This window comes from Engraulis encrasicolus, chromosome 12 (genome assembly GCF_034702125.1).
Source record: "Engraulis encrasicolus isolate BLACKSEA-1 chromosome 12, IST_EnEncr_1.0, whole genome shotgun sequence".
In the NCBI taxonomy this organism is placed as follows: domain Eukaryota; kingdom Metazoa; phylum Chordata; class Actinopteri; order Clupeiformes; family Engraulidae; genus Engraulis; species Engraulis encrasicolus.
The window spans coordinates 40,323,359-40,340,784 of NC_085868.1; the positions used below are offsets into that span (position 1 = coordinate 40,323,359).

The 17,426-nt window shown below is 40.7% G+C and overlaps 1 protein-coding gene across 5 annotated transcripts in view; it reads right to left on the bottom strand.

The window, feature by feature from the left end:
* scml2 (Scm polycomb group protein like 2) overlaps positions 1-17,426 on the bottom strand; it is a 53,334-nt gene that overhangs the window by 29,268 nt on the left and 6,640 nt on the right. For all 5 annotated transcript variants that reach the window (XM_063212185.1, XM_063212184.1, XM_063212183.1 and 2 more), the window contains exons 4-7: positions 14,840-14,910; positions 14,175-14,409; positions 12,573-12,661; positions 8,599-8,842 (exon numbers count right to left, since the gene is read on the bottom strand). In XM_063212185.1, the coding sequence (XP_063068255.1) occupies positions 8,599-8,842; positions 12,573-12,661; positions 14,175-14,409; positions 14,840-14,910 (639 nt within the window). The remainder of the gene's footprint in view (positions 1-8,598; positions 8,843-12,572; positions 12,662-14,174; positions 14,410-14,839; positions 14,911-17,426) is intronic.

Below are 17,426 nucleotides of genomic sequence, written 5' to 3' on the forward strand. Positions count from 1 at the left end.
AACACACTGACATAGAGAGGAGGAAGAAAAAGAAACAAAAAGACGGAAATGTAAGGACGGAGAGAAAGAGAGAGAGAAAGAGAGAGAGAGAGAGAGAGACAGAGAGAGAGAGAGAGAGACAGAGAGAGACAGAGAGAGAGAGAGGACACTCACCACGATGATATCTGGCAGCCGGCTGTTCAGAATAAATGAGGCAGCGAAGAAGACGGAAGAAAAAAAAAACAGAGAGAGCAGATCCGAGCGGAACGGAGAGAGAGCTTTAACTTTCCGTGTTGCTGCCGCTGCTACACGGCTACCAGCCAGGGCAAGGCAAGGCAAGGCAGCTTCCTCCAAGCCAACCACCGTACGACCCCAAAGCCTTAAACTCTCCACAACCTTTTCCCTCCGTTTTTTTCCCCCTTCTTCCTCCACAGATTTATTCTCTCTCTTCCTTCCTTCCTTCCTTCCGTGCAGACTGAGAGCCGGCGTGTAAGGAAAAAAGACAGAGAAGGAAAGAGGCTTCTGAGTTTCTCTTAAGAATGTTCCGGAGCTAAAGAGAAAGCCAGGGTGAACGCTGAGGTAAAGGCAAGAATAAGCGTCGGTCGGTCGGCGTCAGAGGCAGCAGTCCATAACAAAGCCCTCACGCTGCTGCTTTGCTTGTCTGCTTGCTGGTGCACTCTACACCACACCACACCACACCACACCACACTACACTACAGCGGAGGAGCCGCGGAGAGGCAATGAGGAAGGACTGATTAGCATGGTAGAGCCGGGGGGAGGGGACACCGTCAGAGAGAGGGAGGGAGGGAGAGAGAGAGAAAAGGAGGGTGGGTGGGTGGGTGGAGAGGGGGAAGTGTGTATGCATGAGTGTGTGTCTGTGCGTTATCAGTTAAAAGTATTGGCACAAGCAACGTTCATCCGTCACATGATGCACATTGGCCCCGCCCACTGTTTGTGGCTGAGGGGTGAGGGAGGACGAGGGAGGGCAAGTCAGGGAGGGAGGGGATATGGGGTGGAAGAGGTTAAAATGGATCAGAGCTCCTCGATTGAAGCAGGGGGGAGGTGGTGTGTGTTGGAGAGAGAGCTGCGGTGGGCGGGGGGGGGATCAGGGTGTTGTGAGGGGCACGCTGAAGGGGTCTCTCCTGCTGGCTGCATTAGCTGGGGTGCAGATGCCCCGCGATGCAAAGGAGGGGGGAAGGTGGGGGTCCTTTCCAGTAACCCAAACCCGTACTCCCGTCCCTGGAGAGGCAGCTGAGAGACAGCTTTTAAAGAACCAGGAAGCGGTGACACTGCGCAGCGGCACACACATACACACACAGAGTCTCATGAGCATGCCTCTCTCTCTCTATCTTTCTCTTTCCAAACCCATTGCCTCTTTAGCAGTGTACAAAAAAGGGAATGGGCCAGAAGAGTAAGTCACGACAAGCTGTGCACAACCTTAAGAGCAATTAAAACGGCGTTAAACTCAGTACCACTTCCTGATTTTTTTGCGAGCAAAAAAAAAAAACTGGCTTGACTTCCCTGCCTGCAAAACAATTCTGCTTTCCGCATTGCCATGCCCTGAAGCAGAGCAGAAAAAAAATACAAAACTACAAAAAAAGCACAAAGGCAGAGAGAGAAAGGGGAGAAGAACAAACACTGCATTTGAAGCCAGCCTCCTCTAACTACAGGTGTGAATGCACAGTGAGAAGGCTGCATATCTAATGCAAATACTTTAACTGCCTGAAAAACAAAAGAATATGGAAAGTCACTGCATTCGGAGAACAAAGAGGATTTTTCCCTTTATGTAGTCTTGGAAAAACCATTCACAGAGACATAATATATTTGTATTTTTTTCCTACACTACTGCCAACGCTCAGGCTTCCAACCCGTTAATTAAGTTATTTAATTCACTTTACATTGACGACCCATATTAATTGATTTAGCACCACACCATTCTGCTACAATGAAATAATGCTTAAATTATCTGGTAAAAAAAAATATTAGGCACATAATTAAGTACAGGTCTTTAACAAAGAAGTTGTGACCATTTTAATTCTGTAAAAGCAAACATTTTGAAATTTGTTTTGAGAACCATTCAGCTTTGAAATGGTGAACCAATTGTTTTTAGATATTTTAAATAAAACATGTATTCAAAGACTTGCTCAATAAGTAAAAAGTAATAATCAATGATGTGTTAAATCCGGAACTCAATTTTTTTTTTAATGCTCCTAAACACCACATTTCTTACGACAACAATCACCTTAAATCCATGTCACCAGATATTAAACCATTAAAATCTAACATGCCAAGTGAATAATTGCCTCTTCAAAAAAGAAACATGTAACCATTTCATGGCAAAAAAACCTCATTCATCATGTATGATGTGTCATCGCCTAAAATAGAAAACAAAAGACGAATGCACAGAAGTCAGAGTGATCAAACCCTTCACCTACAGGTATGCGACACTTTTGAAATTTCCTTTGTCTGGGTCTCTACTACCACCACTACTGCGCTATTCCCCCTCACTCTGCTTTGGGTTGATTTGCTCTCTCTTTATCAACCATCTTAGCTACTGTTTATTTCATCAGTAACAGACAACAACAACACACAATACCCACATATACACCCCCCCCCCCCCCCCCCCCCCCCCCCCCCCCCCCCCCCCCCCCCCCCCCCACCCCCCCCCCCCCTTGCATAAACACCTACCCACTCACACAGCAGTGGGGAGGGGGGTGTTAAACAATGGAATGAGAAACAGAATGAGGGAAAAATGACACTCCGAGCATGCACACACACACACACACACACACACACACACACACACACACACACACACACACCCTAATCCATTGCCACGGAGGCGATAGCCGCTAATTATCTGCTAAGCAGCTCTCGTCAGGAGTAAAGAAGAGTAGTAGAAGCTCCAACACTCAGGAGACCAATTTATATCCTGCCAAAAAAACATACTGCCACTCCCATCACAGGTGATGTCAACACCTTTCTACTACACTAACACAACCAACCACACAAAATCAAAAAACGGGTACAATTATTAAAAGTGTGACTTTGAGAGATTGTGGAGTAAGAGAAATCAAATTAGTTAGACCTTAAAAATTTGAAATTGTTAAAAGAATGATTGCAGAATCAGACAAATTGTGTTCAGAATATTTGACAAGGATGATGTGTTCAAAGGCAAATTAAATGGAACCATCCATTTCTACCAGAAATAATATTGTTTTTGGTCAAAGCTGCTAATAAAGGTTAAGTTTATGTCACTGACAAAAGAAGACGTTTGATTATTTGGCGCCAAGATAGCAGTCTGAGCCCTCTTTTGTTTGAGCACAAACGAATGAGGCAGATGAACTCCCTCTCCGTCGGGGGTTTGGAAAGAGGACAAATTAGCTCGCTCAGGAGACCTCCAAATAGAGAACAGAAAAGCTGGGAGTTTAAAAAAAAAACAATTACATCCGCTGCTGAATTTTCCAAAATGAATTAAAATGCATGCTTAGGGGGGGAAGCAAAGACTTAAAAAATATAACACAGGCTGTTCGCTCATTTTGGGTCTCTTCAGACCTTGTTAGGGGGGAAAAGCAGACTTGCGATTTTAATAAAATGTAGACAAAATGCAAAGGGAGTAATTTACAAAAAACTCCAGTAAGCACTTATCATACCAACAACATGCATTATTTTGCACACAGAAAAAATTTGCATGGTTTTAAAAAAAAGCAAAAAAAAATGCAGTTTGTGAGCGGTTGAACTTAATTACTCGTTGAAAAACGAGATACTCAAAAAGCTACTGTATTTTCCAACAAAATCTACAGAGTCTTTCTGTAATTATTTAACAGCCTCTACCAACTCATTGTGAACGGCAGACACATACAGTACGTAAGCACAGCAGAACTTTCGTTCTGTCGAGCAGTTGAGCAGCAGTATACGGTTTAAGCAGGCCCAGAGCAACCTAAAGATCCATTCATTTTCCAGCAGCAGTGAAAAAATAAATTTTTTAAAAAGATAGGTTACTTGAGGGGTGCAGGGCAGGAGGTTGGACTGGAGGGGTGAAAGATGGATCTTGGCGTCACCCTATATCCTCCGGACAGCCATGTTCAGGCCGATAAATACAGGACGTTGCTGTAAACACACAGCGACGGGCCGCCATCCAGAGGAGCCCAGGAACTGGACAGGGAAGGAAGACAGGAGGGATATGGGAAGGCTGGTTCCTGAAGGACGTGTAGCTGCCCTCATCAATCAGGTGAGTAGAGCTCCACAAGGCCCAGGTCCATCCCTGCTCGGTTCATCCTCCGCCAACCAGGAGCCCTGTGTGCGTGTGTGTGTTGGGGGGGGGGCGGCGCTAATAACCAGCCGGGGTATTTATCCCCAGGGTTTGGAATGGGAGGGGGGTCCAACGAGGAGAAATAAACACCCCAGGTTGGCTACTGCAGAAATGGCATATGCAGAGCACAAACACTTAGGATTTACGAGTGCGAAGGAAAACTGCAGGTCGTGGAAATGGCCTGCTGTCGTAAAAAACGTAAACTGAACGTTATATTTGCAATAAATAAAGTGTAACTTCGGGTTTACTTCGGACAACTCTCAGAAAGGTTGTCAGCGGAAACTTTGCAGGCAATTTTTCATGTTCCTGTGTAAATGCTGTGGATTTTCCCCCCAGCTCAGTCCAGGAGACGGAACAGGACAAGCAGTCGACAACAATTAATCCACATGTTTTTCCTCTTAAGGACCTGTTAAACTCTACAAGCCTTCACAAGCTTTTTTATGTACCTCATACATTCAAGGCTTAAAAAGAAACCCTTAAAAGGGTCTTTAATCACACAAAAAGCTTCATCCCCTTAAAAAAAAGCACAGGATTCTACAATGGGGACGTACGGTAACACAATACAAAAGCATAACGCTTAAAGATAATTTCTCAGCGGACGATTTTTTTTCTGGGTGGCACACAATAGGAGATGCACACCGCCGTGAGGAGCTGTCCACTCTTCTCAAAAGGCCCTGATTGACGGCATAATCCTCCGCCTTTGTCAGCAGAGGTGTGGGTGGATGCCTCACCGTGGCATCTTAATCACCTAAAACAAAATTTCAAAAGGACGGGAGCCATCCTTGAACCAGCCACAAGTTAAAAAAAAGAAATAAAGCAAAATAAATAATGCCCCGCTTTTACAATTTTCCAAGGGGTTAAAAGGGGAAGCTGCCGTGATGATGAAGGGAAGAGGTTGACAGGAAAGATCCCAAATGCTCACATAAGAGGCTTCTTTTGTTTGCGGAGGGAGCATCAAGACGGGGCTCCAGAGACGACTCTGCTCGTGGTGATAAGGGGAGAAGAAAGGGCTATTAAAGGCCTATTGTAGCCATGGATACAAAGGGACATTAAAGAGGAAGAAACGAAATGCCTTTCCAATTCATACTGCAATATGTTAAGAGTATTTCCCTGCTATATTGGAATTTGATGTTGCTGAAATGCAGGAAGTTTGCTTCTTGTTACTGAGAACTCCTTTTGCACAGTAACTGTTGTTTTTTTAAATAGATAGTGGGAAAATAGTAACAATTTGTTTACAGTTCAGTGCTCTGTCCTCGCAACAGAAATGCAAGAATTCGTTTTGTTTCAATCTATATTTGACTCAAACCAAATGAGAATACCCATCTCGTTTCTCGATTATTTGACCGCCATTATGTGGGCAAAATTGCATCATGTGTAACCGGAACAAGAGATCGGATCTTAGGTATTGATTTGTTTCGCCATTTCAAATTCCATTAAGTGAGTCAGACGAATTTAACTCTTCTCCTTTGCTTAAAATAGCGGCCCAGAAGAAGCTTCGCTGCTTTGGCATGTGGATCCATCTTATTGACGCGAGGCAAGGTTGGGAGTTGGGACTTTCACAGGGGTAAATATTTGAACCCTAGGTCTGCGCAGGACGGGTCATGACCCAGGCAGGCTGCCTGAAAGGAACTTTAGTTCTCTCTGTTAAGATTGCTCGCAACCCCCCAGGCAGTGTAGGGTCACACACACAGAGACCCGTTGCACAAGTTAACAGGCCTAATAGCAGAAGAAAATCCTGAGCTTGAACCTTAAACACTTTTTGAAACATGAAAACCCTAATGGATTTAATTAATTCTTGCAAACCAACTACATCAAGCCTGAAATCAGGCACTGAGCCTGTATACAAGCAGCCTTGCATTGAGGTGGATTGCGGTGGGAAGTCAAGTGTATGATGCATTAAGACAAAAGCGAAAACATGAAAACCATGCCGTGACTGCTACTTTCATTAACCTGTTCTATTTCTACACCTCATTTACATAATTTCTACAGACTACTAGGCACATAATAGGTAATATTAGTGAGGTCAGGGGTACACTAATTTCTTGATTATTTTTTCAACGGAATGCCATGGCGACTAATTGAGACCTTCATGTGAATAATTATTTTTCATTCCTTAATTGGATTTTCCTCACATGGAATCATATCAATGCTACTACCTTGCACCAATTCAGCAGTAGAGAGAATTATAATTAATAACTTACTCTAATAGTCTATTACATGTAACCAGCGAATGTATTAATTGTATCAATTAGGGCCGAGTAAAGAGGAAATTGTTTTTAGCTTTTTTGACAATTAGGAAATAAAATTGGAAATATTTAAGTGGAATAATGTGGCGCTCATTCTATTATTCTATTAACTGAGAGTTAAATGTCAAATGGAAAATTAAAAACCAAAATAACTGATCTCAAAAATTACACAGAGATCATGTAAAATGCTCCTTGTTTTACAGGACAATATCATAATTCCCACAATTCCCTATCCTGAGTCTAGTAGGTATATCAAGTAACATCATTGACATTGTTACATACTGAAGTGGTTATACAAGCCAGTAAAGGTACTTCCTCTGAAACTTATTAATTCCAAGCAAGCAAGCAATTTGGCTCCATGCACTGAGGCATGGAGCCAAATAGGATCCATGCTGCCCCCTGTTGGGACTTTTGACACATGGCACCAATTGACCACATGACACTGACTTTGAATGTTTTGTTGTACTGGTCATATGTTTGACCTTCAGATGCATTTTGCATTGTGAATAAGTTGTCTATACAGCATAAACAACCCTATCCAAACAAAAGCAGTTGGATGAACCCCTAAAATTAATTACAATTAATCCTTAATTTCCTTTGGGATAAATAAAGCTAATCTACTTTACAATTTCTGAATTGCACTATGTAGGTTCTAAACATTTTGAACAGTATTTTACACCCTTAAAATCTGTCACCAAGAATGTAATCCGTTTTCAAAGCATTCAGCCATGTTATAATGCGTTCACTTATATTATTAATATCAGGATGTTTGCACTTACTAGTTAAGGTGACCATCTTGACAATAAACAACTACTAACTTCACTAGGTTCCCTGAAAAGATTAAGACTGTCAAAATCAATCAATCAATCAAAATGTATTTTTATAGCACAATATCACAACTATACAGCTGACTTAAAGTGCTTTCAAATACACATAAAAATTCCCACACCAGTTCTGTCCAAGAAGGCACCAATTGCCCGGGGTTCATGTGAGAAAGTGCTCAAACACAGACACACACACAGCAATATTCCTACATTAGATAATAGACCTGCCGTTCTGGTCAGAGATCACCAGCCCCACGGAGAAAATGTTGCGCGAGTTAAGACTTTTGTTTTTTCTAGTCATAGCTGTATTTTTTTTTAAACTTCAGACAGATGCACTTCTTAATTGTCATTAGTATCAACAACCCTACCCACACCTAGGGCTGCACGATTATGGAAAAAAATCATAATCACAATTATTTTGGTCAAAATAATAATCACGATTATTTATCACGACTATTGATTTTTTTGCAGATTTTTTTGAAAATTATAACAAGATGAAATATAACCAAGAATGAATTAAATACGGGATGTGCAAAATAAAATGAATTGTAATAATTATGTAAAGACAATAGCATGAAACTTAGGTGGACAGATTTCTGGTAAGAAACACCAGCCTGTCAGTATGTTCTGGCCTCAAGGACGCTCTCAAAGGTAGGTCACTATTGCCACGATTAAATCACGATTGAAATCACGACTTTTATCACGATTTTCGATTATTTTCGATTAGTTGTGCAGCCCTACCCACACCACAAGAAAAGAAGTAACTTAACACCTACAATTTGCTGCACTAAGCTCATGTACTGTAGCCGCTAAAAAGTTTGAACAGCGTTTGAAACCCTTCAGATCTGTCGCAAAGAATGTAATATGCTGTCAAAGCATCAAGCCATGTCATAACGCTTTCATTTAGAGACAAAGAAGCTCCCACACACTGTTCACATTTGCAGAGTTTTTTTTACTTGCGACGTTTCGGTCTGTGACCTTTCTCAAAGAAAGGTCACAGACCAAAACATCGCAATTAAAAAAAACTTGAACAGTGTGCGGGAGCTTCTTTGTCTCTATACGTTGGTGACCCAGTGGATCCACTCGTACGCACCTGGCAAAAGGAGGTGTGCAAGAATCCTAAAAAAATATAACTCTTTCATTTGACATCATAAATATCCCAACCAAATTCTGAATTGAACCACAGATTTTTATGAGAAGGGATGTGAACACACACATGCCCATATATGGGACTTACAGCTGTTGCCGGGCGGCTGCAGGCTGTGTCTGGTGAGGGAGCACCATCCCACGGGGAAAATGTCTCGCGAGTAGAACTTGCACCAGTAGTCGAAGGCGCCCCTCCAGCCGTCGAACGTGACAAAGATCTCGTCGGCCTTCACCTCCCCGATGGTGGCGGGGCAGATCAGGTAGGGGTTCTTCCTGTCCACCGCCTCCAGCTTCATGCCCGGCCTGAAGTGGTTCTGGAGAGGCTTTGTGGGCTCCTGTGGAATTATAGATTATAGTGTATATTATATAATATAATATTATATATATATATATAATATAATATTATATATATATATATATATATATATATATATATATATATATATATATATATATATATATATATATATATATATATACATATACATACACACACACACACACACACACACACACACACACACACACACACACACAGTATTATCACTATTATTTTTTTGTCAATTTTTTCAATTGATTTTGAAATAATAAAATAGACATTTTTTTACAGTAACAGTTAGGGCTGTAACGGTATTGCATCAAACAGAGAAATCGTGACACAGAGTCACAAACATGTATCGTCGTGCAAGACCACAGAATTGCGACAAGTCCTTTCAAAACTCTGTTACCCTTCAGTCCAGAAAACAACCACATGATATAAGGTGACAGTGCTTGAGCATAGGGTCACAAAAGCCACAATGAGCACAAGGAGAACACAAATAAAACACATGAGGAGCCCACAGTATAAATAATGTTAGTAAATGTGTAAAATAGCAAATTAATTAATTTACAACAATACATACTTTTTTAAAAATCATGGGGTGTATCGAACCGTGGGTCAAAAATCATGCTACAAACCGAATCGTGAATTGGGTGTATCGTTACAGCTCTAGTTGCATTGCTCATACAAAGGATTAGTCAGAGAGACTAGAGAAGATAAATACTATTAGAAACTCTGGATTATTGCTACGCCACTCTCCCAAAGCACCCAGCAATGCATCCCCTCCCTCCGCATACCTCTTAACATCCATTCATGTCAGTATTGTTATCATTAATAATACAGAGAACACTATTATTTTCTATTATAAATTGTACCTTTGTAATAATAAAAATATGAGATGCAGCAAAATGTATTCATAAAGGATATGACACTAAAGGCTACTTCCATCACATCAATTCAATTACAAAGCGGATTCCAAAAAAGTTGGGACACTTGGTATTTTGTGAATACAATCAAAATGCTGCTATTTTCAAAACATTCAATCCATGCATAAGATGCACAATGGCACAAGGTCAACATAGGAACAGTTAAAACGAGGCAAAAGCATTGTTTTGAGGGAAATATGTGGTCATTTAAAATTCGACCCATGCAACAAATCTCAAAAAAGTTGGGACAGGGCCAAAAAATGATGTAATGGTTGGATAATTCTAAAAATTACACAAGGAGGAATATTTTGAAAGGCACTATATTGACTGCCGGCATGAATGCACAAATAAAATACCATCACAGAGAGGCTGTGGCACTCAGAAGCGAAGATTTTGAGGGACTAATTACTGATCTATAACACAGAAAGATTGAATTCTCAAAATTGCAGGCATATAAGGCCTATTTCTGTATTTTAGAGTTCTGTGAAATCATTGCACGAGTTATGACATCATGACATACCCATCGTCAATAAGCAAACTATGACACTCCAACAATGACAGCTGTTGAAAAAATGACCATAAACACAACACTTGATCAAGGCACATGATGCAGACATTAAACAGTGCTGGAAGTGGCAAAGCTCATTCTAGATGGACCTAGGAGACATGTGAAACTGTCCTCTGATTACAGAATGGAAAATATTTCATTCTTTTTTAAAATCATGGAGTCATGCACCCTCCAGGTTGTGAAGAAAATGAATACTTCAGCTTGATTTAGTGGTCAGTCTGAAAGACTGCATATATGATGGTAAAGGGGTGCAGAGATGCCTTGGTTATGGTCTTTTTACTCATGTAGAGCATTAAAATGAGGGCTGAATGATATATTCAGACTTTAAACAGCATACATATCTACCAAGGCATTATATTTTGGAGCACAGTCTTTAGATATTGCCCCATAATGATGGCAAATTTCAATCTCTACTATGTTCCAACAGTCTGGTTCCATCATAAGAGTAAACAGGTGACAAAATTGTTTTCTTGCAGTGAGGATATGCCACGTATTAAGCATAACAAGAAGGTAAACAAGTCGAAGAACACACCTATCAGTTGAGCTGCTGAAATCGTGTCTCGCACATCAAAATATCGATTTTTAAAATAAAATCATGCCATCAGTCAAAGATTTAAATGTTAAGTCTCCTCCCTTGTGTTGTGTTTAGTCTTATCCAACATAAAAAGCATTTTATTGGCCCTGTCCCAACTTTTTTGGAATTTGTTGCAAGGGTGAAATTTTAAATGATCACATAATTACCCCAAAACAATCATTCTGCTTGACTTTAACAACTGATATGTTGTCTGTACACAATGCTCTGCCTTATTAACATATTGAATGTTTTGAAAATGAGAGCATTTTGATTTTATTCACAAAATACCAAGTGTCCCAACTTTTTTGGAATCCGCTTTTGTACAGTAAATTTGAAATAAGAAATGCAAATTAAATTACGATAAATAACTTGATATTGTATATTTAATGAAATTGCTTTGTAAAATACATCCATAAACAGGAAAGGCTCAGATTTGAAAAGCTCAGGGGCAAAAACAGAAAATATATGGATTGAATCTCCATTTCACTCTTCTCTTTTCAAACTAGAGATTGTAGGTTTACAATTGTTATTTCAATATTTTTTCTCAAGCCTTTTATCTGCTGCTGTCACTTTCAGTATAATTAAATATTTATCTGTGTTTTCTACTTACAGTGCGCACGATAAGTAGTTTACGATTAGCAGACATGAAATACTATGCCTGAGTCTCTGATAATCATTATCATGTTATAGCGGGAGAACAAAGCTCACGAGTGACCTTGTAATACAGGATAAAGTCATCGAAAATGGGTCAGTATATAATAAGGTGATTGGGGTTACATTACTAGCATAAATTACCAAAGACTTCCACTTTCCGATGAACAATAATTAACGAGGGCCCTCAAGCTTCTAAAAAAAAAAAAGTCCAAATTTATCTCATCATGGTCACATTAACACACCTAGAACAACCAAAGTTTGAAAAGTAATACTAAGCTCAGGTAGTACCATGTGGATGTGATGGCAATATCTCAATGACAGAAAGCTAACTGGATACTAAGAGTATCAGATCAGTCAAAAGTCAATTACTCACTCTGACTAGCTTTTCATACAAAGGTTAAGTTCTCCAAAGCTATCTTTTTTATAAGATTACTTTTCTATGTATGTATTTAGTGGGCCATGTGAAAGCACACATACCTTAATAAATGACATGCAAGCTGCTCAAAAGTCAAAAGTCTACCAGGGAATAAGAAATAACTGCTGTCCATTAAAAAAAAGTAAGAACCACCAAGTTATCTCGGTTTCTTTCCAGTACAAGAATTGATCAAACTACAGCCTACACAACACCATTAACACATCTTTAAAGGTACACTGTGCAGGAAATTGTCAAAAAAGGTACTGCAACTATGCTGCTCATTGCTGCCAACAGGACATTTCTTTCAAAATGGCCCAATTAGTTTAGTCAGTCAGTTTCAAGATAGGTTTCTTTATGGTGGCCCTGCCGTGGCCAACCGGTAGGGCACTCGCCTGCCAGGCGGCTGAGCCGGGTTTGATTCCCGGCCCGGGTCCTTTGCCTACCCCTCCCCGTCTCCCTCCCAATTCGCTTCCTGTCCACCTCTCACACTGTCCTATCAAATGAGGTAAAAAAAATACCACAAAAAGGGCATTTTTATGGTATGTAACTGTTGTGAGTGTGAAGTGCCCTTTGGGGTGCATGGTGTGACATTTTGCGTACAACACTGACCTTCTTAAAAGCGCTGGCCGGGGCGATCTCTGCACCACTCAAGGTCCTCAACAGAAACATGGGCCATGAGGAGGCATTCATTCTGAATCCTAAAGGGAGGGAGAGAGAGAGAGAGAGAGAGAGTAATGCTTGTAACTCGATGCTTACAATTTGCATTTTTTTTTCAATGTGCCATGATATACAATAAACTCATTCACTCATTCAATGAACTGCACATTCATCTGGGGGCTCATATGTTACCGCACATATAGACCAAGCGCGACATGAGCGAGGCCAGCGAGGGAAGTAATTGACTTTGTATTGAGTCGCGCCACAAAAGCGACTCTGGAGACTAGAGGCGATTTGCACGCAGAGAGCGACAGTTTTAAGTTGAAATCCTTTCAACTTTCTATGACGCGGTTCGGCAACCAGCCGCGACAGCCAATGACTGTATAGAGGTCAGTGACCACAGCCAATGGGAATGTTTGAATGTTTTGCCTTCTGCCTGTACGGACATACTTTAGTCTCTTCAATCGCTCGTATCGCCTGCTGCTGCACAGAAGCGATTCTCTGTCGCTTGAATCGCATCGCGCCTGGTCTATTTGTGCGGTTAGGGTCGAGCTAGCAAAAAAGGATCACCTCACAGGATTTTCATTGATGCCACATATTGGACAACTAATTGTCTCTTTCAAACAACAATGGTGATTCACATCAATTTCAACTGTGAGTGAGTGACAGACAGCCCACTTGGTTAACATCCCATTGTCATTGTAGCACAGCACTCCTCAGCACACAGGTTGGGTCTCGAATGGTATGGGGAAGTATAATATACTATATCATAGATAACCATCCCACATGGGAATATACTGTTATCGATACCAGCTGATATGGGGAAAATATCAATACCAGACAATATGAGGAAAACACTGTATATCAATACCAGTCAGTAAGCGGAAACACTGTATAGTGATAATAGCTGATATGGGTACTGTATAACCAGAGAGAGTAGAGAGAGAGAGATTCCATTGGCCCATTGTTTCCGTGTTCTACTATTGCAAGGAGGGGAATCTCCCTTTAGGTGCTGTTCATACATACCCGGGTATTTTGATATACGAAGACCTTCCCCTTGGGTTGTGCCTTTCGTTCACAAACAAACGAAGGTTTTCCTTCTATAAACGAAGCTCCAAAAAAACTCCGGCAAAAGTGGAGATTTTTTTTAAATCTCTGGTTAGCGTTTGTTTATAAACAGAGATAAACGGAGACTTCTACTTACGGCGCACAGGCTTAACATATGACACCTTTCAACAGCATATTTATGCGCATTTGATGTGAATGAAAATATTTTGCTAAGCGTAGAGAAGAAAAATGTTTGTTTATCAAAATACCCAGGTATGTATAAACAGCACCTTAGGCAGACCTAAGGACTGCTCTATTCATTCTAGGAGTATTATGATACGCCCCTTTAGGCAGACCGGAACCTGGTCATGTTAGGTGCCCATAGCAACCTATTACATTGGCATATCTCTATACTTAAAGAATCTCTGGTATAACACTGTGTATTGATACCAGCCAATGTGGAGAATATCGATACCAGCCAACACGGGGACATACTGTGTATCTCACCTAGTGGTGGCTGCAGCATATCTCCACTCCTCTCGCACGTGCCCACAGGCTGGATCTCGGACGAGTCCACCAGGCGCCAGAAGTCGTTGGTGTTGTCGCTGCCGTCCAGGCGGAGGCGCAGTCGCGTGCCCATCAGGCCCATCACCGTGGCGATACAGACGGAGGTGGAGTTGCGCGGGTCGCGGGCCTCCACCTTCATGCCTATCTTGAAGTCATTGCTGGGGGGCACTCTGGACTGGAAGGCGCAGCAGGAAAGTTGTGTTTGTGATGCAGAGGTCACATAAGAAATGTGTTTTGATTTCACTAAAAAGTACTTTTTAGCGAAAGAAACAACATTGTAATAATAATAATACCTGTAATTCTGTTAATAATACCTGTAATTCTATTAAAACCCCACAAAACCTTTTCTGACAGCTATTCTGTTTTTGTGAGCTATTATTGGTTTCATTCATGACTGTGGTAGTATTTCATTTGAATACTCTTTATCTTTCAACAGGAGGATTATTCATGAAATACAATTTCTAGATCACAAATAAAACATGTAACTACTGTAAATGGCTACCCATATTATACATTTACAAACACATTGCATATATTATTAACACATCACAACAGTTTGCTCATGTGCTGGCTTTCAGCAAACATTGGAGCCAAGTGTTAAATACCTGTCTAAAGCAGCTTGGAGAGGCGGCGACTGAGGAGGTCTCTTTGAGATACACTTCCCATGTGAAAGGCTCTGAGAAAGCAGAGAGGACAGATTGATTCAGCTGCTGTTACCGAGGAACAGAGGAGACCATTTTTGCTTTAGAAAGAACACAAATAACACCACAAATTTGATCCAACAACCACAATCAGTTGATAATAATGGACACCTAATGGAGACGTAGATGACCTACTCGTGGGCACAGTACTTGAGTTACAGGGTAACCGTTGAAAAGGGTTTTTTATTTTCTGGACCTGGTAGCTCTGCTGAGCAAGGACTTTTGGTGCTGGTACCACAGACAAAAGACAGTAACGAAAATGAAAATGCTCAACAGAAGAGCAATCTGTGGCTCATGAATTCTTGAACACATCAATTCTTCACTCATAATGAGTTCCGTTTCTTAAAATATAACACCGCTCCATCTTTAAGTTGGTGGGTATGATGAGATAGTCAAATGACATCATACGTAGTCCAATGGTGCCTTGAATACCAATTCCAGCCCATTTCAAACTGACTTCTTAAGGCTTTTAAAAGACCAGTTCAGTCAATTTCTGCAGTACATGCAGTTGTAATGCTCACACTACCCTGGACTTGTCAGTACCTGAGGGGTTTTTTTTCCCCCTTCAGCCTTTTCCGAGATCTTGGCCATTATAATGGGGGCAGCACTTTGTTCATATTTCAAAAAAACATTTTTATTTATTCCCAAATCATCCGAAAGGTCATACAACATCAGCAGACAACTAGCTAACAGCGGTACCTTCTGGGAAAATATTTGGAGTAGGCCTATGTTAACTTTTTTTAAATGTAAACAAACGCTGCCCCCATTAGAATAGCTCACATCTCTGAAAGGGCTTAGCCGAAAAATGTGGCATCACTGGGTACTGACAAGTCAAGGGTAGTGTGAGCAATACAACAGCATATTGAAATTGACTTAACTTGTCCTTTAAGGACATTCAACACTGAATGTGACATAGCCCCTTACCACACGCCATTCCACCAGTGGAACGCTGTGAGTCACTAAAAACAACTTCCTTCACTACCATAGCACTAGACCGCTATGATGGTGCACAGGGCCTTTAGTAATATGGTATGACTTGCCAAGCCATTCCAGTAATAGCTAATTTATAACAAGGATCGCGTCTTACTGGGACAGTCTTTGGATATTCTGTCTATTACTCATAACAAGCTCACAAGCTCATGTCAAGCCAATAGAATTAAGTCCACAATATGTGCCTTTATACTTATAACCGGATGTCCAGGTACTTTGTTTGTGAACGAACGGTCCTGCCTCTTTTGGAAGAAAACAAACCGAATGTCTCATTAACTTACATGCAACATCAGCTACCCTAAATAAACACAGTCCATGCTTCAGCCACTGCTGTTTCGCTATATTATTTTAACAGCCGATAATACAACAGGTCTTCTGTATATTGAGCTTGAACAACGCTAGTCTACAGGTCCTTGTCTTTTGCTTCTTCTTTCCCAAAACCAACAGGGCCTTGCCTTGGCTTATCCCCCAATGTTATCCCCAAAAAGGGGCGTAATGGACATGGCACACGTGAAGTGAAAGTGAAAGCCGGTTACATACCAGGCTGGTGCAGATATGATAATACTTATACTTAAGAGAAAAAGGAAGAGAAATTATCCTTTTATACACTACAGAAATTTCCCATATTTTTATTAGACAAGAAATTACTAGTTATTAAAAAATAAATGACATGGGCACAGTAGACGTTTTTGCTTTGGTCTTTTCTATGATACTTTTTCTGCTTTAAAGAAACCATACGTTTCCTTTTTGGTCACACTATAGTGGGCTGGAACTAGAACTGTCTCAAGTGCAGTGACCTGCCAACAGAAGGCAGCAATGTGAGTTTAGAGGTGCCTTCTTAGTTAAAAGCTGACGCACCTGAAATGATTTTGGAAACAAATTATTAAGGTTTAGTTTAGTTTAAGCTTAGTTTATGTGTGTGTATGTGTTTGTATGTGTCTTGTGTGTGTACTGTTTATTAAAAAAAAAAAAAAAAACCTAACCCCTCTTTGCAACTGCACTTGTTGTTCTGTATATTTCCTGTGCACTTTGTATTTGCTTGTGATGTTGGCTTGATTATGTCCTCTTTTGAAAGTCGCTTTGGTTATAAAGCGTCTGCCAAATGCAATGTAATGGAATGTAATTTAATTAAGGTCTAAAATATCTTAATATTGCTTAAACCTTTCATGCAGAGCCTCTATTATATACACAATTATATATTTCATGCAATGTTGTTATGATGCAACTATGCCTTTCCAAGAAACAGTGTGTGGAACTGCCAGAGAGACAAAAGACAGAGGGGGTGTCGCACCAGTAAGTCCAGGGTGCATAGGTACCAAAGTGATATTCTGCACTGAGGAAGGTCTGGTGACCGAAAACGTTTAGCACTTGTGGGTAGCACTTTTATCACCTGAAGATATGTAAAGCATTAAGCAAATTATTACATGGGCTACTGCTGTGCAAGTTCCGCTTTTTGTTTCTGTGAACTGCCAGGGAGCCCATTTGCAATGCAATGATTTCA